The 22,398-nt window shown below is 41.6% G+C and overlaps 1 protein-coding gene across 1 annotated transcript in view; it reads left to right on the top strand.

The window, feature by feature from the left end:
• LOC145412850 (uncharacterized) overlaps window positions 1–22,398 on the top strand; it is a 104,843-nt gene that overhangs the window by 22,164 nt on the left and 60,281 nt on the right. The window contains exons 4-5 of the mRNA XM_080282650.1: window positions 15,338–15,448; window positions 17,731–21,160. Coding sequence (XP_080138776.1) covers window positions 15,338–15,448; window positions 17,731–21,160 — 3,541 coding nt within the window. The remainder of the gene's footprint in view (window positions 1–15,337; window positions 15,449–17,730; window positions 21,161–22,398) is intronic.

Below are 22,398 nucleotides of genomic sequence, written 5' to 3'. Positions count from 1 at the left end.
ATTTACTACACTGGGTGGTAACCATATAACCGGGGTTTCTGGTAGGGTTAAGTGTCCCTTAGATTCCTCTATCCAGAATCACTTAATCATGGCAGTCGTTTCAGAGAGCCTCGGAGGGCCCAATACCTGCCCAGGGCCCCAACCCAATGGGGAGATTTGCATGGCCATGTGGAATGTGAGAGGTGTGAATGAGGAGAGCGAGAGGGTGGAAGTGGTGAATGTGTTCAAGAGTACGAGATATGCCGTGATTCCATTGTGTGAAATGAAGATGAAAGGGTGCGAAGTGGAGGAGTGGAAGGGTTTGAAATGTGTAAGATTGGGAATGAATGGGCGACGAAGATGCAAGGAAAGAGTTGCTTTGTTGGTAAATGAGGTGTGGCAGAGTGGAATGAGAGACTACAAATGTGTCAGCTCGAGGTGTATGTATGTCAAGTTCAAGTTTGAGAAGGTGAAAGTGGCAGTGATTGTAGCTTATGCACTGTGTGAGGACAGGAGTGAGAGAGAGAAAGACAGATTTTGGGATGAGCTGGATGAAGTAGTGGGAGAAATGCCTAGGAGCTACAAGGTGATCATAATGGGAGATATGAATGGAAGAGTATGCACTGGTCCTGAGGATGACATAATGGGTTGTTATGGAGTACGAGGAGAAAATGATAACGGGAAGTGACTAAAGGATATGTGTCAGGAGAGAAGGTTGTGCATTTGTAACTCGTATTTCAAACACAAAGATGCACATAAATATACGTGGTATAGAGGGAACGGGGACCGTGTCGAAAGAACCCTGATTGATTACGTGCTCTTAGAGAGGTTGATGTTGGGAATGGTTGCTGATACAAGGGCTGTGAGAGGACGATGTGGAGGTCTGTCAGATCATATGATTGTGGAATGCACGATCAAGCTGAGAGGAGTGAGATGGATCAGGAGAGGGAGGAGCAGCCAGGGAGAGAGACTGAAAGTTGAGGATCAAAGAAATGGCAGATGATTACAGGACCAAAGTAGAGGAGGAGTTAGAATCAGTGAACTGGAATGAAATGGATCTGGACAGCCTGTGGAATGCATATAGGGATTGCTTAGTTAGGAATCCTAAAGTGGTGTGTGCTGTGGCAAGAGTAACAACAAAGAAGAAAGGTACGGCATGGTGGGATGAGAAGTTAAGAGAGAGGTGGAGGAAAAGAGGAAGAAGTGGCTAAAGTGGTTACAGGTTAGGGGTTCAATTGAATTAAGAACTGAGTATATTGAGAGCAAAATGCATGTAAAGAGACTAGTGACGAAGAAAAAGAAGAATGTAAATGAGGATCTAGGAAGAAAAATGAATGCAAACTACTTTGACAATAGGAAGTTATTCTGGAAAGAGGTGCAGAAATGTAGCAGTGAAAGCGGAAAGAAGTGTGACGGTGTGAAAGATGCAGGTGGTAGATTATTAACCCATGGAGATGAAGTAAGGACCAGATGGAAAGAATACTTTGAAAGCCTGATGAATGAGAATAGAGAGAGCAGAGCGGCTGTGAAAATGATTGGTTTATGGGGTGTGCAGAGAAGGAATTCAGTACAAGGAGACATGACACTCGCACAGGTGAAGAGTGCTGTGGGGTGGCTGAAAGATGGGAAAGCAGCTGCGGTTGATGATGTGTATGCAGAGATGCTTAAGTGTAGTGGAGAGAGTGGAATGAAGTACTTGTTGGAGATATGTAAGAAGGCATGGATGAGTGAAACTGTGCCAGCAGAGTGGAAAATGGCTGTGATTGTGCCCCTGTACAAATATAAAGCTGAGCGAAGTGAGTGCAAAAATTATTGTGGCTTAAGTTTATTGAGTGTGGAAGGGAAGGTACATGAAAGAATTATTAAAGAGAAAGTAAGAAAGACGTCAGAAGTCCTTGTGAGTGATGAACAGGGTGGCTTTAGGAGTGGCAGAGGATGTGTGGATCAAATATTTGCAGTGAGACAGATAGCAGAGATGGCTTGTGAGAAGGACAATAAGGTGTTGAAGGCATTCATGGATCTGGAAAAACACGACAAAGTAGACAGAAAGGGATTGTGAAAAGTTTTTCGCGTGTACTGTGTAGATGGTAAGTTGCTAGATGCTGTCAAGAGTTTTTATGATGGTAGCGAAGCATGTGTAAGAGTTAATTGGTAGCTAAGTGAATGGTTCACGATCGGTGTGGGCGTGCGACAGGGTTGTGTGATGTCCCCATGGTTGTTCATTATATACATATGGATGGGGCGATGAGAGAAGTAAAAACACAAGTAATGGAGAGAGGGATGGCGCTGGTAATGAATTGTGATGGATGAAATATCTCAAACTTGTTGTTTGCTGATGATGCAGTACTGTTTGCAAGTACCGGACAAGAACATGGTAGGCTAGTGCAGAGTTTTGCAGGTGTCTGTGAGCGTCGTGCCTTGAGAGTAAATGTTGAAAAGAGTAGAGTGATGGTTATTGAGAGAGAAGGTGACTCCCAGTGTGATGTTACAGTGAATGGAGAGAAACTGGAATTGGTGAGAGAGAGTTCAAATACCTGGGTACAGTGATAGAAAAGAGAGGAAAATGTGCAAAAGAAGTGGAAAGTAGAGTGACACAAGGAAGAAAAGTAGCTGGTGCAATGAAGGCCTTGATGAGGAACAGAGTCTTGAGTGTTGCAACTGCATGAGGATTACATGAGGGAGTGTTAGTGCCAACTTTAACGTATGGATGTGAGACTATGGTGTGGCATGAAAATGAGAAGTCAAGAGTAAGAGCAGTGGAGATGGGACTGCTGAGGAATGTATGTGGAGTTCAGAGGGTGGATAGGATACAAAATAATGTGATCTTTGAAAGATGTGGGGTGAAGAAGTCGGTGGACACCAGAATCGAAGAGAGTGTACTGAGATGGTATGGTCAGGTGGAGAGAATGGATAACAATTGAGTGGTGAAAAAGGTATATCTGAGTAAATTTGAAGGAGGGAGGAGGCGAGGTAGGAGAAGGTGGAGAGATATGGTGGATGAGTGTGTGAAGACGAGAGATTTGGAAGTCATTGAGGCTAGGGAACTGACAAGAGATATAGCTGGCTAGATGAATGTTGTGAGGAGAAGTGCATGATCAGGGATCTTGGCACCCCTTTTTAACATGGCAGCGTCCAGATTGACTCAGTCGGATACGTTTGTGTGAAGCTGCTGAGTGTGGTGAATGTTTTTGGCGTATCCGATGGAACCAGGATTCCGGGGGCTTGAATGATGAGTGAATGGAAGCATGGCCCATTGGATTGGGCAAAGTTGGGCTGTCTGGACATTGCTACTGCTCACCTTGCCTTTGTATGGGAAAGGAGGTCCAGATGATGATGATGATGAGGATGATTATGATGATGCTGACATTCCATCGCAGTCATTCTTCTGTAGTGACATCAATTCTACCCAGTCCCACATTAATGACTTAATACAAGCTGGTATGGAATTGTTCATACCAAAAAAGTGAACAGTTCACCAAAAGATCAGACTTCCCAAAATGGTTTGATAGTAGTTGTGCTGGAGCAGTGGTCCAAAAGTCATTAGCATATAAGTCTTGCTCAAAATAATAAACATCTGAATCACTGAGTCAATTTTGAAATGCCAGAAACCATGCAAAAACAGTAATAAATCTTGCTAAATAAAATTCTCTTCACAACCAAGCATCCAAACTACTAAACAATCCTATTGACAATAGCATATTCTGGTCAACTCTCATTTCTTTCAATAATAACTTTAACAAGTCATCACCCATTCCCCCACAAAAATCTTCAGATGGTAAAACGAATATCCTTGCCAGTACATTTGCCAGAAATTCTATGTTAGAGGAAGTCAGCCTGACTATCCCAGTACTAGAACTTGACTCTCCCAAAATTGCATCACTTAAATACAGACTAGATATGTATAGTGTATCCTAGACAGTTTACAACCAACAAAGCTCCAGGTCCAGATGGAATTCCTCCAATTGTTTTAAAAAAGTGCTCTCCAGAACTTGCTTCTGTTTTAGCTAAATTATTTAGACAATACATACATACTGTATTTCATCATTCCCAAATTCTTGGAAAGAAATCAATATCCACCCAATTCCAAAGAAAGGAAGTTCTGACACCTCAGATTATAGACAAATAGCTATCACATCTTCTCTTGGTGAAGTACTTGAAATTGTAATCACTAAGCACATAGTTAAACATCTTGAATCCATCAACTCAGTTAATGATAGACAGTATGGTTTTCGCCACGAAAGATCCACCATTGATGTACTCAGTTCCCTGATTCACACCATCCATCAATAAACTGACCAACATGGAGAAACTCATGCAGTAGCCCTTGATATTTCTAGAGCTTTTGACGGAGTGTAGCACCATTCCCTGCTATCCAGACTCCCTTGCGATGGACTAACGTCTTTTGTTCCTCTGATTTCCTCATATCTCAGCAACAGAAAGATGAGAGTAAAAGTAGATGAAGTATATTCCAATTTCCACTCAGTTAATGCTGGCGTGCCACAAGGGTCAGTTCTGGCTCCAACCCTATTCCTAATTCATATTAATGATCTCTTATCTGTCACCTGTAATCCCATCCATTCATATGCAGATGACTCAGCACTTCACATTCATTCACACTTAAATACCCATTCACAAAGTTTAATACCTGTATCTAACTCACAACTCAGTACAGCCATCTCCATATATGAGGACTTATCAAGGTTCACTGAATAGGGACAAAATAACCTTGTCTCATTTAATGCAAGTAAAACCAAATTATACAGTTTACTAATAGGCAGATATTGCCTGATTCCTGTATTACCTTCAGTGCTACTAGTATTCCTGTCTCCAAAAGTATTGAAATTCTCGGTGTTTTACTTAACAGTGCCCTCACCTGGACCTTTCATGTCAGATTACTTGCTAAAACCCCCTCAAAGAAACTTGGAATATTGTACAGAGTTCGTAGCTTCTTCACTGCCAAGCAGTTAGCTATTGTTTGTAGCCTAAACCATGTGTGCCCTTGACTGGAATATTGCTCACTCTTGTGGAATAGATGTGGAGAGGTTGCATTAAAACAACTAGACAAATTTCAGAACAAAGTTATTAGAATTATTGATAACCTTGCTGTTACAAATAAACTACCTTCCCTGCAGGTAAGAAGGAATGTTGCCTCCCATGCATTATTTTACGGATACTTTTATGGCAAATGCTTAGACGAAGTTGCATCCATTGTGCCACCTCTCAATGCCTTCCCCTGTAGTACAGGGGCATCTGGTAGTGCTCACGACTGGAATGTCACACTGCCATATTGCAGAACTTCCGCCTATCAGAAATCTCTTATTCCCCAAACTGCATCTCTTTGGAGCTTGCTTTCCCAGAGTTGTTTCCCCCTGAACTTCAACCTACAGCTGTTCAGGTCAAACTGTTACTGATTTTTTATGATTGGAAGACCCCAGTAATCTGGTGTATGTATTATTTTTTTTCTTATTCATTTGTTTTTTCTTCTTCTTTTCTGTTAAAAAAAAATGAAAAATGAACTGAAAGGTGTGTGTATATATATATATATATATATATATATATATATATAGTATTTTAGTTTAAGATAGCTTTTACAGATTTCCCAAGTCATAGATAGTGTGGCAGCATAGTTGCCAGGTACTGACAGTTTCAGCCTATTTTACCAAAAATCAGTTAACAGATTTCCAATGCCAACATCGTGAAATTTTTCTCCATTGTGTAAACCCTATTTGAAGTACTGTACTGTTTTTATTTTGATGATAAAGACAGTACAGTAATTAATGTTGAGTAGTGGCAGTAATTAAAGCATTGAGATGTTCCCGACTGAGGCACTTTTATCATTGATTGTCATACATTTGTGGATGGTTAGTACGGTACCCTTGCGTCCAGTATGTGTTTGTCCAGTACTATTCTCGTCCAGTATGGTCGACAAAAAAATTAAATAATTTATTACTGTAGTACGGATTTGTTGGGCTAGTATGGATTGGTCGCACAAAGTGGGCCAAATCCAAGGAGTTCTTCTCGAGTACTGATGTGCTGCATCCAGTACTACTACCTGTGTGCTTGTGGGAAGATGGCCAGCACCGAGGAACGTTTCCCTAGTACTGCCACGCCAGTCCAGTACACCTTCCTTGTGACTCATGATGTGTGCCAGCCAAATTGCAGTATTGCACTTCCCCCTGATGATGAAGACAACAATGTGTCAGTGTGTGACTATGAGGGATTTATGAGGAAGGTTGAGGCAGAGAGGCCTCCTCAGGATCCTGAAGGCCCTCCTCCAGGGGGTCAGTAGGACCTCCTACAGCCTCAGAAACCCCTCCCTCTTCCTCCTCAAGCCAATCACCACTCACCTTAAAGGTTGGGAAAATCTTAGTTGTGTCAAAATGTAGTTAAGTTGAATTTTGGGGGGACTTTTTCAAGGCTTGTCTGACATTATTCAATTTTCCCATAAGGTCTGTTGCTTGTCCAGTACAGATTTAGTCCAGTACGGTAGTACAGTACTGTCTTACAAAAATACTGTACTAGACGCGAGGGTACTGTATTTGTGAAATCACAGTACTGTATTCTTAATTGAATGTTAATCCTGTTTATGTGATGATGGCTTGCCTCTGAACTGAACAATTTGCTCTCCATGCTTTATGGCATTCCATCTTGCAAGACTTAGACACATTTGTTTCCCACCTTCCTCTTATGTGTATGTAGGTGCCAAAGATGGAAGAAAAAACATGCTTATTTAATCAGTACTGAGATATCATATATGTTTGATGATAAATCACATTTATATGTTGAGTGTTTTGTTTGCATTCTTCTCGGGGTAACAATTAAATGAATGTTCAAGTAAACTATCTGTCTATCTGTTGCCAGATGCCATAATCCCATAAGGGGTGGCCATTTGACTTTGAGTTATATGTTTTACAGGGAGGGGCACTAACCCCCCACCAACGCACTTGCTGACACGTAGGGAGCATGTATGGTTTGGTTATATGGTTACCACCCAGCATTGTAAATGGTTTCTTGGCTTACAGGAAACCATTTGGCTTGTCACTCGATGTAAAGCCACCTGTAAAGGAAAGAAAAGCAATAAGAAGTGACAGGAAAGATGGAAAAAATCAGAAGACAGGAGGGCAGGCACAGAAAAAAAGAATGATAAAGGCTAGGGAAGAAGCAGGCAGCACTACATCAAGTGAGTGGATGATGGTCGCCACCTACCACTTCGTGTAAACTAATATCTGATATTATGGTAATTCCATGCATTTTACCTACATGTCATTGAGTGAAAGTATGGGTACAGTACTGTTTGTCATAAAGTTTCATATCAGGATTTTTTTTAATTGTAACTAAAACATTTTCATTTACAGGACTGAAGTACAAAACTGTTTTAGAACACAGGAGCTGATTTAATGTTACTTTTTAGCATTGTACATTTCATCTCTTGAAAAAATAGGCAGTTATTCCAAGTACTGGGAGTTCCCAGACACCACTGTTTGAATGAAAATCTTTGGACTTTCTGACTTATTATCATGATTTTACACATATGCTATTTCTGCTTTAAATTTTCAGATTGCTTAACGAATGTAGTATATTTCTGTTCAGCTCATGTACAAAGGCCTAATTATTTTCAGATTTTCTTTTGTGTGTGCTTTGCTGTTTTTGGGTGATATAGCCTAGTTATATGTTAAACATTTGATACATGAATTTTATCTTTACATTACCTTCCTAGGGCATGGAGTTTTGAATTTTGCAAACTGATTGGTAATGCCATCCAATAATTTTTTTTAAAGCATTAAGGAAGATTTTGCCTACAGTATATCATTTTACAGTGGCATGTAAATTAACATTAATGTAAGGTATGGTTACATTTTGTATTGGGTATATGGTTACCATCCAGTGTAGTATTTTTTCCTTTAGTGGTAGGTGGGGGCACTCACCATCCACTCACTCGATGTTGTGCTGCTCTTGGGTGACTGCCGTTTCCTCTCTTCCTTCCTTCTTTCCTCTTCTTTCATTCTTTCCTTCATTCTTTCCTCCATTCTTTCCTCATCCTTCTGTCTACGGGTGACTCTACGCTAAGTGACAAACCAAATGGTTTCCTGTACACTGGGAAACCATTTACTATGCTGGGTGGTAACCATATAACCAAATTATGGCGCCTGGTGTTTTAGTGGGTAATTAAGGCACTCCAAGCAGATTGAACCGGTGTAGGTTTATATCCAAGGGGAGGTTGGGATTTATTGCTCATGTAATGCCACTCAGGGATGAGTCATGCTGGTCACTCTCATCATAAATGGCGGGACCAACTTGCCTAGCCCCAGGCCTCAGCGCTTATGGGGTAACACAGGATTAGAAGAATGAATGAATGAGTACAAGAAACCATTGGCTGTCATTCATTGTGTATAGCACTACTGTCCACAAACCCTTGATGTCATGATACTTACTGTACCAGTGGCTCAACACTGAGTGACAAGCCAAGTGGCATCATGTACTCCAGGAAATAATTTATTACAGTGGGTGGTATATAATTAATAAATTGATGTCTGGTTGCCAGGCAACTTAAATCTGTCAGTTCAAGGAAGTTGTGTTTAATTTATTCTTGCTGCCATCATATGAATTTATTCAACTTATGAAAGACTTTTATATCTTGGGGTTAGACACACCCATTCCCTAAGCTGCATCAGATCATCCGTTGGGTAGCCAGTATAGAAAGAAACTACCACACCATTCAGAGTTGGAGATCATGCTCTTTTTTTTTTTTTTTTTTTTTTTTTTTTTTAACTGTAATGGAAACTACAGGGGTTATTTCCTTCAGTTTTTTGCTGCATGTTATAAGTATATGCTGAAAAATTATTCTGTGAAAGCAGAGTTGCTGCACAAAGTACAGTAATAACATCACTGATATATGAGAAATTATGATGGCATAAAGTTCCCCATGCTTTAGGGCAATCACGCTGGTCCCATAAAAAAATTAAAATTATTTTCATACATAAATGCCTTTTGCCAGTGGTATTTAAACCATCAAGGAATCATTAAACACTGCTGAGAACAGAATATTGTGTGATAGTAGAAAATCATACAGTACTAAGAACAGAACTTTGCAAAACATATGTAAATCATGTAACATAGACAGAAGCAGTGTTAAATCAAATGAAAATGTATTTACAGCATCAAAGAGTACAAAATTCTGCACACTGGTACAGTGAGATCCTTGGTACAAAAGATTATCTTTTATAAGCGTCTCGTTTACAATCTCAGGTTTCTTTAATTTTGTAGCAGTCTACTCTGTAGATATGATGTCAGTGTTTGGGACCTCAGGCTTCATGAAAGTCAGAAACCTATGCTGCATTTTCTATGATTCTGTTGTATGAAAATGCAAACATCTTGTGCAGTGTTTTTTGGCTCAGTCAAGTTCTGAAATGTACCTGTATAATGAGAGTCATTGCCATTGCCTTTACCTGGATAGTGCGCTAGGACATAATCACCCTTTTCCATCCTGCAGTCAGATTTTGTCCACTCAGTCTCATTGGTTACCACTTGAATTTACCTGTAAATAAAAAAACACATTGGCTAGTTGTTTTCAGTGTGTGAGAGAGGTTCACAGCAATTATAATCACCATTACATACATTAACTCCTAAAAGACGGGTGTCTGCATTTGCGGTCACCCCCCCCCCCCAACATCCCGCCAACCCATTGCACCCCTCTACCACCGCACATACACACCACCCGCACCCTCTCCACCCCTACCCCACCACCCAGACCCCCCCCTGCCACCCCCACACTGCACCCACCCCAACCTCCAAACCCTCACAGCCCTTCAACTCCCTCTACTGCTCCCCCAACACCCCCACTGCCACCTACCACCCCTAACCCTCACCATCCCAACACCTCCAACCCCCCACCACCCACCACCCATACCCCATGTAACCCCCCATCCCTGCAACCACTCCCCACAACCCAACCCCCCAACCACACCCCACACCCCTACAATCCCTCACCACCCCCACCCCCTATTGCCCATCCATTATCTCCACCACCCCTAACATTCTACTCCCCTCTTCCTCATCCCCCACACACCCACCCCCAAACCACCCCACCTTTCCAACCCCAACCACCACTCCCACCCCCATACCACCCCCACCCTCTATCCACCCCTCCAACCCCCTCCCCAACCCCCACTTCCCAACCTCACCCATCCCTCCCCCACCTCCACCCTACCCTCCACACACCTCACCTCCCCCAACCACCCAGCCAACCCCCTCACACCACCCCACACACCCCACCTCCCCTCCAACCCCCACAACAACCACCAACAAACTTCCGACCATATCGCACCCACCAGTTATGCACGTCCTGAGCATATGTTAAAACATTCCAATGCCTGTCTTTTAGGGGTTAATATCATGATCGCATATACCCCATACAGTGTTGGTGCAGTTGCCCCATTGGTGTACAGTATATAATTGACTATAAATTTACATAATTATCATAACATACCTTGTACTGTACTGTCCACAGTTAGTTATAGCATTTTGAAGTATGCAGACAGTCTTATTCACTAAGCACCAAACTTTAGCATTTCCATTCATCAATCCATCATCCAGTCCTATGTTGCCCCAGGAGGAGCATAGGAGCCTGGGTCTAGGCAGTTGGTCCTGACATTTAAGATGAGAGTCACCAGCCTCACTCATCCCTGAGTGGTATTACGTGAGCAATAAACCCCAACCACCCTTTGGATATAAACCTTCACTGGCTCAATCCAATTGGAGTGCTGTAATTACCCACTAAACCAAAATTTGGTTATATGGTTACTGCCCACAATAGTAAATGGTTTCCTGGTGTACAGAAAACCATTTGGCTTGTCACTCAGTGTAGAGTCACCCATAGATAGAAGGAAGAGGAAAGAATGAAGGAAAGAAAGACAGAAGAGGGAGTGTAAAGTTATCTGTAGGCAGAAGGATGAGAAAAGACTGAAGGAAAGAAAGACAAGAGGATGAAAGAAAAGAAGGATGGAGGAGAGGAAAGGGCCGACACCTGAGAGCAGCACTACATCAAGTGAGTGGATGGTGAGCGCCTCCACCCACCACTTACCTTAGCATTTCCAACAAAAATAACTATAAAGAAACTGATTACAATACACCGCTATATAATAAACTAATTGGTACCAGACCCATGACATTAAAACCAATAGTTTGTTAAAGCCAAACACCATGTGTTTGGTAATATCCCAGGAGTCTTGGCTTTCACCGAGCAAAGATCATTAAATATAGAGCTTCATTTGGCCATACAGTCATGTACAAGAACATACACCTGGGTCTAAATGGCTCATTTTCTCATCAAATGCTCTATTTATGGTTCCTTTCTCAATGCTGGTCACCTAGAGACTGATGCAGCATTCTGCAGGATGTGCAGTAGTGGATGTGTTTGTGTGGTGTGTGTGTGTGTGTGTAGGGATGCCATGCTGGTCGGTGTTTCCCGCACGTCCATTCTTTTACCAAACTAAATTCATTAAATGAACATAACATTTGGCGGGCTCAAGGTGGTCGTTAAAACGGAAATTCGATAAATGAGGGTTTGGCATATCAAGAGATTACTTTATAAATATTTTCCTTTAAATAGAGTAGTGAATAAATTCTATCTATCTATCTATAGCCCGACGCCCTAATCCCGCAAAGGGTGGCCGCAGACAAAACGCCTCCAAGTCACTCTGTCACCCACCATTTGACTACCCTCCCCCCAGCTAACCCCCCCCTCCCTCATATACCTCTCAACTCCATCCCTCCACCTCATCCTCGGTCTACCCCTCCCTCTCCCTCCCTCCACCTCACCTACATACACCCTCTTAGCCAGTCTTTCATTCTCCATTCTCTCCACATGTCCAAACAACCTCAGTGTATTTCTTCTAATCTTCTCAACCACATCCACATCTACCCCACAACGCTCCTTCACTTCTTCATTGGTCAACCTGTCCCTCCATGTCACTCCACATGCTCCTCTCAAGTAACTCATTTCCGCTGCTCTCACTCTTGACTTGTTCCCCTCTTGCAAGGTCCACGCCTCGCTTCCATACGTCAGGGTAGGGATCACAATACTATCATGCAGTGACTTCTTAAGTTCCATACTCACCTCCCTATTTCTCATCACTGCTTTCAGTGTACCAACAACCTTCCTTCCCTGCTGTACCCTTTCACGTACTTCATCCCCCAAAGTTCCATCCTTACTCATCACACTACCCAAGTACTTGAATGCACTCACATTCTCCATATCCTCACCATCCAACCTCACTGCACACTCTGTGACTTCATTCCTCTCAAACACCATAACTTTACTTTTGTTTACATTAACTTTCAGCTTCCTCCTCCTACACCAAACCTTGCAACTCCCATTCATCTTCACTCAACAATACTGTATTATCAGCAAACAGCAACACCGGAAGCTTCCAAATCACACCCTCATTCATTAGGGCCACCCCCACATCCACTGCCCTACCCTGCACCTCCTTTACAACCCCATTCATATATATATTAAACAGCCATGGAGACATCACACACCCCTGTTTCAGTCCCACATTGAGATCAAAGAACTCACTCAGCTTACCATCCACTCGCACCGCAGCCCTAGCTCCCTCGTACATAATCTTTACAGCACTCAACAATTTCCCCTCCACTCCATATATTCTTGATACCTTCCACATACCTTGCCTATCTATTCTGTCATAAGCTTTCTCCAAGTCCATGAAGGCAGCATACACTTTCTTTCCCTTCTCTAGATACTTCTTCACTAAACATGTTAGAACAAATATCTGATCTACACATCCTTTTCTCTTCCTAAATCCCCCTTGTTCTTCTCCAACTAGCTCCTCTGTCATATGCCTAACCCTATCAATGAGTATTCTACCATATATTTTACCAGTCACACTAAGAAGGCAAATACCCCTATGGTTACCACATACTTCTCTCTCCCCTTTTCCTTTGTACAGAGGAACAATTATACCTGATTTCCAGTCCTCTGGAACCCTTCCCTCTTCCCAAGCCAATCTACACAACTTCCATATCCACTCCACAACAATCTCACCCCCATACCTAAGCATTTCACCACACACTCCATCAATTCCTGAGGCCTTTCCCAGCTTAATCTTCTTCATCGCTTCCACTACTTCCACCCTACTGATCTCTTCCTCCCTCCTCTCATCTCTTCTTCTCCCAGCTATTCCCCGACCACTTATACTCACACTGCTCTCACTCTCTGCGTTCAACAAATCCTCAAAGTGCTCCTTCCATCTCCTCAATTTCTCTCTCTTCTCCACCAACAATCTATTATTCCTATCTTTCACTCCCCTATTATTTCCGCTTTCACACTGCCTTACTTTCTTTACCTCCTTCCAAAACAATTTCTTACTCTCCCTCCATTTCACACTCAGATTCCTCCCAAACTCTTCATCCACTTTCTTCTTACTCTCCTGCTCACATATACCTCTCTCTTCTCTCTCTCATCTTCTCCCCTACCTCTACTCACCAACCATTCACCATATGCCTTCTTCTTTTGTTCCACAGCTCGTTTCACCTCATCATTCCACCATGCTGTCCCTTGCACACCCTTGCATCTCCTCCTCACTCCACAAACCGCCTCACACGCTGCGCCTATCTCTTCCGTGAATATCTTACATACGTCTTCCACCCCTTCCATCTGCTCTAGCTCATACCTTCCCAATCTTTCTTCCACTATGCTCTTATACTCTGTCATTTTCTCACTATCTTGCAATTTCTCCACTCTTCTCACAGGAGCTGCTTCCTCCTGTCTTCCCCTTCGCCTCCTCAACCACTTTCTTTGCATCTTCACCTTGGCCATCACTAAGTGATGGTCCGAGACTCCATTCCCCCACTCTCTCCACACTCTTGCATCCAACACTTGACTTCTCATTCTCTCATCCACACACACGTAGTCTATCATTGCCTTTCGTTCAACAAGTTCACCATCCATCCTCCTCATCACTCTCCATGTATACCGGTGGATCATCTTATGACGAAAGTATATGTTGGCTATTGCCAACCCCTTACAATCACAGATGTCCACCAAAGCACTACCATTCCCATCTACTTCAACTGGCACACCCCACTAACCAACCACTCCATCCACTCGTACATTCCCAACTTTGCCATTCATGTCTCCAATCAACAGCACTCTCTCGCTCCTCTCAGACTTGTCCATACATGCTTCTACTCTCGCCCAAAACTCATCTTTCACTCTTGCCACTCGATCCTCTGTTGGAGCATACACACATACAATCGCCCATGCTTGTATACCTACTTTCATCCTCACCCATACAATCCTTGCACCCACTGTTCCATACTCTCTTATATTTTCCTTCCACTTCTTGCCTATCATCAGACATACTCCCTCTCTTGCCCTCTCATTCTCACTGACTCCCGCACATATACCTACACCATATTCCCATTCTCTCTCCCTTTCACCTTTCCATTTAGTTTCAGCCAATCCACATATATCCACTTTTGCATCCTCAAGCACCTGGACAATCTCTCTCTCTCTTTCACTTCATCATTCACTCCTCTCACATTCCATGTTCCCACCCTAAGAATGTCCTCTGTCCATTCCTTAGTCGTCAATGTATGGTCCGTCCGGGTCCGAGGCGCTTTGTTTGCTTTTTTAGTTAGTTCTTTTTACGGGGTGGGGCACTAACCCACCACCAACCCTTTTAGTCGCCTCGTACGACAAGCAGGGATACTGGGGGAGTATTCTTGAAACCCCCCTACCCCCAGGGGTAAATTCCAAATGGCTATATTTCAATAAGTACTACATATTTTGGCAACCACCCATATCATGGACACATTCAGATACTGTTATTGCTGCGAACACCCTGCCGTATAGTACAGAATTGAATGAAGTGGTTAAGGTGCTCCAGCCATATGTGACTCATAAGGGTTCAGGTTCAAGGGTTAGCTGTGGATTGTCATTCACTTGATGCTGTTCTGGGATAAATGACTGGTCGTCTGTGCTGTATACTATATAGCCTAGCTGTAGGCACCTGCATTTCAGGTGGGACAGTACAGGACTATAAGGTGGCTGGATGGATGGCATAACCATAATCTCTTTTCCTTCAGATGCCATGTAGTGCTATCTGTTAATGCAGTAGAATTACATCAGTGTACAGTATTGCTACAGACTGATCTAAAGCATTAATTATTGTAATCATATGATTCAGCTTACGATTATGAATGAAAATGGAAGATGAAGTGGAAGGTTTAAATGGTAATTCACTGTTCATGAACTTTGTTACAACTGCATGAGTTATGGAGATCATTCTGTAGTATTATCCTGTTTACTGACTTTAGTTGCATATGTAATACCCAGGGGCTTGGTGATGGTGAGCCCAAGACTGACGAAGCCAAGTTAGAGGAAATTCTGAGCCTTCTTCATCACCTGACCAACACTCTCTCTTCCTATGAGCAACATCCACTCCTGGTGAGTTTGCTTGGGCTTGATTTTATCATTTAGCTAGTCCTTGACAGTAACCCACCTCACTGTACAAGCACTGTCATCAGTGTTCCTTATGTCATTCTTCACTAACAAGTGAGAGGAGCAACAGAGTGGGATATGGAAATAAGAGAATTGGACATTCAGAAGCATGGTGATCCAAGAGTTCATTTAAAAGAATTTATGGGTGAATAAAGAAAGAGTAAGACAATGAAGTGTTCAGAAGGAAAATGGGTTTGAACCCCACTCAGAATTGGAAGATGGAAAGAGTTGTATGGAAATGAGTTTGGTAAAATGTGAAAATATGAGGGATTGAAATGGAAGAATTATTACAAAGAGAGAAGTAAAAGATGGAAAGGTACTTTAAAAACCTGTTGAATGGGAAAGGTTTACATGATTGCATTCATTGATTTACAAAGAAGGAATGTGATGCCCAAGAACACATCATTGGCAGATTTGAATAAGATAGCAAAAAGGTTGAAATGAAGGGTATTAGGTGTTTATAAGGTGTATGTAGAAATTTTAAAATGTAGTGGGGTGAATTAATTGAAGTGTGTGGAGACTGTATCAGAAGGCATGTTTAATAGGTTGAATTGCTTTAGTGGAGTTGAAAAAAACTGTGATTGTACCCTTGTTCAGAAGTACCATAAATGGATTGGTGAGTACAAAACTTTCATGAAAAATGTCTGTTGAAATGTCTAAGTTACATGGCATAAAAATGTAGTGAGTGAGCTCAGGCATATTTGAATGAATAGTAGTGTTAGACAAACAACAGATGTAACTGACTACTTCCACATGGGTCGACCATAGGTTTATCACACATGAGATGCTGTGTTTTTTTCTCATTTATGTGAATGTTAGATAGTGTGATTTTGTTGTATGGTGTAGGGTATAGCATTACATAATAGTAGTAACAGTAGAAGTAATAGTAGCAGTAGTAGTAATATGAATATTGCTGTGATCTAGCTGAAGAATGGGAAGGCAGCAGGTGTTCAGTTTCATGTACTGTAGTACCGGTATTATAAACAGTACCCTCACGTTCAAGATGGGTTTGTCCAAGACGTTTCACGACCAAGACGGAGACCATAAATAACATAAATAATAATCTAAAATATTGCTGTAATAGGGTTGCATACATCCAATACGGAACCATCGGTTCATAACGGCCCAAATCCAAGGACAATACAGCTATGACGGTCTCACCGGTCCAACACGGTTCCCGTGCCCGGGAGAGTGATGTGGTTGAGATGTTGTCCAATAAAAAATTGGCATCTGGTCACGTGATGAGCAAGCGGGGCTTGCTTTTTTCTCTCACCAGAGCATTGTGGACACACTTACCGCGTGTTGCACTCTCATATGCTCCTAGGTTATTGCCTCTCCTTATATAACCATGCCTAGGAAACCATCTGCTAACCCCTTCAAGTGCCGCCATCTACCTCAAGATACTAAGTTGGAGATAATTGAGCTTCTAAGCTGGAGATACGCTCAGAAACACACACTTTCAAGATGAGGAAATTTGTTTTGTTGCCAAAAGAGGTCTAGGTTGATGTTTTTAGGGGCACCTTTCAAAGATTTTGTGACAGTATTAATTTTTGCCATAAGGTCAAGTGTTGGTCCAAGACATTTTTCGTCCTAGACGGGACCCTCAAGCAACAGTACGGTAAAACCTCGATATAACAGACTTCAATAGACCGGAATTCGCTTTTATCAGACTCGAGGAGCTACCGTACCAAATTCCTATATATCGGAAAAAGTGTGATATAGCCAGAAGCAGTCCGAACTGCCTGACCACTTCAGGTATGTTCACCACAATAAGGTCAATAAAAGAGATGTTTATCAATGTACAGTACAATATTATTATATATAATTTACAGTATACAGTATATATTATACCATTGGATGAAGGTAGTGAAGTTATAACACAGTGCAGTACTGCAATTGTAGTCAAAACAGTTTAAAAACTGTTCATGCTATCTGGACTAATGTCTGATATATCGGAAAAAGTCCAGATTAGCAGGGGGAAGTCTGGATGTCTCTTTTATCGAAATTTCCTGTTTTTTGGACTGGCTTGGACCCCAATTAGTCAGTTATAGTGAGGTCTTACTGTATTACTGTCTTGGACACGAGGGTACTGTAGTTAGTATTTTAGTATACATGTATAGTTTGAACATTACTCCATCGTTCCAGATGAAGTTTTTTGCCACCATTCCATAACATGAGTTTTCTTTATGACTAATACAAAACATAAATGACTTTGCAACATTTTTCAGGCATCAGCATCTCGCCCAATGGCAACTGACAAAAGGGACCAGACGCAGCACCCATCCCTGTCACATCATCAGGGAGACAGCAAAACAAGGATGCACACCAGAAGTTTGTCTGATCCACAGACACTCTTAATCCCTTCTCAGGACCATTCAATGCCCTTTTGTAACTCCAGTCATACTTCCTGCTCTGGAGCCCCACATCCTGTCCTGACTGGTAGTGTAAATAACAATTCTAAATACTTCGGTACTCCTGGGGCCCATTTAAATGACTCAGCAGTTGGAAGAGGAGTTAATGGAGTAATGGCATTTGCAACTCAGACAAACAGTTTTCCGTGCCACTCCAGCAGTGTTGTGGATGAGGATTTACAAAGGCATAGTGCTAATGTTCTCTCACCAGATCTCGGAACACAAGGGAGTGAGCAGCATGAAACTAACAGGGATTCCTATAGAGATACGTCTCCACAGATCTTTATAAGAGATGCATCAATGAAGGCAGAGTATAATTGTGGGGATTTTTCTCAAGGGTCCAGAAAAGACTGTATTAGTCAGACTGATTCTCTGCTTCTTTGGCCCAGAACAAATGAAGGACAAATGAATCCATTTCATGGTCATTATGAGCATTCTTCAGGTAGCAGATTGGATAATAAACACGTACATGAAGCGCCACAGCACCCTCTAATAAATGAAACTCGATCGTTGAGAAAGGAGATAGATGACATAGTGGTAAGAAAGCAAGCATTGGACTTAAGGATTCAGTCTCTCATAGCTCTAAGGCAAAGAGAGAAGGAATTGAATCAACCTGAAAGTGTAATGAAAAAACACAAACCTTTAGGGAGAAGTAAGAGCCTTGAAGATGTAGAACAACAGAGACTAAGAACAAAGAAAAAAAAATACAGTACTAGAAGCAAGAGCTATGAAGAACAGTATCCTGAAAGGGACTCTAAAAGAAAGGACAAAGTTAGAGAAGCAAATGTGCGAGATGCCTACCTTAGCATGATTAGTGAGGATCAGGGAAGTGAATTTCCTAGCCTCACAATGGAAAGTACTGACAATGGAGACAGAATCATGGAACTTCGTAGTGATGAAGCAGAATTGCCTGGCTTGGGAGACAGTGGATTAAGTAGTGAAATCAATTCAATCAATGCCACTATTCAAGAACTGGTAAAGGAAAATCAGCAGTTGCACAAGTACCTTCAGGGGATGACATGTGAATCAATATTGAAAGTTGATAAGGAGAAGCTTGCACTTGAGGCTCAGATCCAGTCCCTGAGTAAAGAAAACCATACATTGAAAACAAACCTGCAAGATGAAAGCAGTGTAGAAGATGCAACCAGTGCTCCAAAATCAGTTAAAGGTGTAAAATTCTGTTTTATAGAGGGTAAAAATAAGAATACAAACACAGATGAAAGTGAAGTAGACAAAAAACTTATTTTGAAAGAGGAAGGACCTGATAATGGAATGAAAACACCATGTACTGTTCAAACTGAAGAAGGAGAGAACAGCTACACAGATCATAAAGAGGAACATTCAGTGTGTAACATTAATTCTGAAGCATATCTGAAAACTGAAATTGCCCACATGACCCACCATAATCAGACTTTGTGGAATGTAATTGAGGAAGATAAGATCAAAGGTGAGAAGACAAAATCATGTGAGACAAAAGAAGAAAAATCCACAGTAAGCAGTGAAATCCTGGAAGACCAAAATTTGTCAAAACAGCTCAATAAGCTTAGAGAATATAATAAAAGGCTTGTTGAAGATAATGAGAAACTGAGAGATAAACTGAGTGAAGAAGCTTGTGAGAGGGATATTGAAAGTGCCAGGCTTGAAGCACGCATTCAGATACTTTCTAAACAAAACCAAAACTTGTGTCAGAAGATTAGTGAAGAAAAAGTCACATTTAAGGAAAGGAAAACAGAGAGTAGTCAGACAGAGTTAGCCAGTCATGATGCTGCTATTGCAGGTAGTCAGACTGCAGGTAGGTCAAACACAGGTGGTGATGCCAAGGTCTCCCATAGTAATTCAGCTTTAACATTGCCGAGAAGCGATTCAGGCCCAGTTGTGTTTTTGTCTGACAGACAGTCTGAAATAGTTACAGTGGAAGTCATTCCTGATCAGTATAACATGGCAGGTACAAATAACATGGATACTGGCCATCAGCCTGAGGGCTTTAGTGGTTGTGATCTTAATAATAAGGTTACTACAAGTAGCAATGACACTGAATCTAAAGTAGAATCTGAGAGTGGCATAAGTAGCTTCATGAGTCCAGAACAAGAAGCAAAAAACTTGAAGCTGAGATTTTTTTCATCTGCTCTTATTTCTGAGGAAATTAAAAGTCCCAGTCAAAATAAAGTAGTAAGCAACAACAAATGTGCAGATAAATCCATTGATAATAATTGTAAACCCACTTGTGATATCCAGGAAAAAGATTTGGCTGTGCAGAGTAACACACATGAAACAGAATTGAACATAAAGTTAACACAGCAACTTGAGGAATTATTGAAAGAAACCAGGATCATTGCCAGTGGACTAAATGATATGAAATCATCAAAAACTTCGCAGTCAGCCTTAGAATCTAATATCCTAAAAGTGATGGAGCGGCACTTCAAGTTGATGGAGAACATTGAGGAGAAGCTAACTCCTCTGGCACCATCTACATCCATTCAGTTTGACTTGGAACTAAATCAGCTGCACAGGGAAGACCAGGAATTGGGTGGAACATCAGAGAAAAAACAGAAACAGAATGAAATTTTATCAAAGCATGACAGATTGCAGGAGGAGGAGCTGCAGATGAAAGAAAGAAATACAGATGAAAAGCAAAAGGGATATAATATTGAGGCTGAAAGTGAATCACATTCCTTCATGTGTACTACTAATGGTATCGTGCCGTGTACCAGTCAGCAGCCAAAGTTAACCTGGAAAGTTGATGGAAAGGAAAAAATGGAGTCTAACTTTATAGATGCATCCACTTCCAGAAATGAAAGTCAGTGCAGTGATGAAAGAAAATCCACAGAACATAAGGTATCAGGTGATCCACAGAAGGGTGAAGCTTTATGTATTGTGAATGATAGAACAGAGTTATTGCCAGAGGGGATCAGTCAGTGTGAGACTGGCTCCTCAGTTCAAATACAGGGATCTCTCATGAATACGATGGATCAGTTAGATGATGTAAAAAATTTGGTTAACAATAAGAATCGTAAGAGTAGCTCTGAATCTCTAAATCATGGGGAAGAAACAAAAGATGCTCCATGCTCAGAGGAAAGAAAACAACAGGGGAACTGGAGAGAGACACTGAGTGCCGAAGAATATAGTGAAGGGAATGAAAATAAGACTAAAGGATGCATCAGTGTAGAAGAGAGGAATGAAGATGGACTACTGAAGCAAACTTTCAGAAAGGAAAAGGAGAACTGGATGCAGCTATTGAAGCAAGCAGGTAGGTTATGACATTGCCAGTTGTACTCTCTTCCAACTAGAAAGCATTCTGAGAGCGCACACCTCAGCTAATACCATTGTCGTTAAAAAGGATCCGTGGAGATACAGTAAAACCTTGATATAACGGACTTCAGTTGGCTGGAATTCACTTTCATTGGAATCGAGGAGCTACCTGAATTAATTCTTATTTATCAGAATAGGTTCGACAAAGCCAGAAGCAATCTGGACTGCCTGACCGCTTCTGCGATGTTCACCACAAGAAAGTAAATAAAAGACATAGTTATCATTATTATATATATATATATATATATATATATATATATACACCATTTTATTATTGTAGTGAATGTATAATACAGTACAGTACTGCAGTGGTAGTGAAACAGTTTAAAAACCATTGGTATGATCCGCACTATGTCTGATATACCGGAAAAAGCCCGGGTTAGCAGGGAGAAGTCCGGATGTCGCTTTTGTTGGAATTTCTCATTTTTCGGAATGGCCTGGGTCCCATTTAGTCCGTTATAGTGAGGTTTTACTGTTTTGTGTGGAATACGTAGGATCGAGAGCCACACAAAAATTAATCAGTTGTTCCATGACTCATCTCCCACTCTCACAAAACTTTATTGAAAATCATTGAGAACTCTTGGAGATCCTGTGCGGGATACATAGGATCCAAATCCAGATCCAGATCAGGATCCTCCCTAAAATTTAACCCTTTAAGATTCCGATGACGCTTTTTAGCATCATTTCAAATCCAACCTCAGAGATTGCGATGACTAATTTATTTGTCATTTTAAGATACTCTTGTAAAATATTCATGATCGGTGGATGTGGTTGAGAAGATTAGGAGAAATACACTGAGGTGGTTTGGACATGTGAAGAGAATGGAGAATGAAAGACTGACTAAGAGGGTGTATGTAGGTGAGGTGGAGGAAGGGAGAGGGAGGGGTAGACCGAGGATGAGGTGGAGGGATGGAGTTGAGAGGTATATGAGGGAGGGGGGGGTGAATTGGGGGGAGGGTAGTCAAATGGTGGGTGACAGAGCGACTTGGAGGCGTTTTGTCTGCGGCCACCCTTTGCGGGAATAGGGCGTCGGGCAAGAGATAGATAGATAGTTGCATTTACATGTCATAACAAAGAGACTCAGGCATAATGTTGCTAAGTGCTTGCACTGTGCATTTTGCATGGTTTAAACCAGATTAATATATCTTTGTTATTTTTTTATTTTTTATTTTTTTT

Source organism: Coenobita brevimanus, chromosome 94 (genome assembly GCF_032717465.1).
Source record: "Coenobita brevimanus isolate Jiangsu-jjx chromosome 94, ASM3271746v2, whole genome shotgun sequence".
Lineage (NCBI taxonomy): Eukaryota > Metazoa > Arthropoda > Malacostraca > Decapoda > Coenobitidae > Coenobita > Coenobita brevimanus.
The sequence above is the reverse complement of the archived record's forward strand: the minus strand, read 5'-3'. Positions and strand labels throughout refer to the sequence as shown.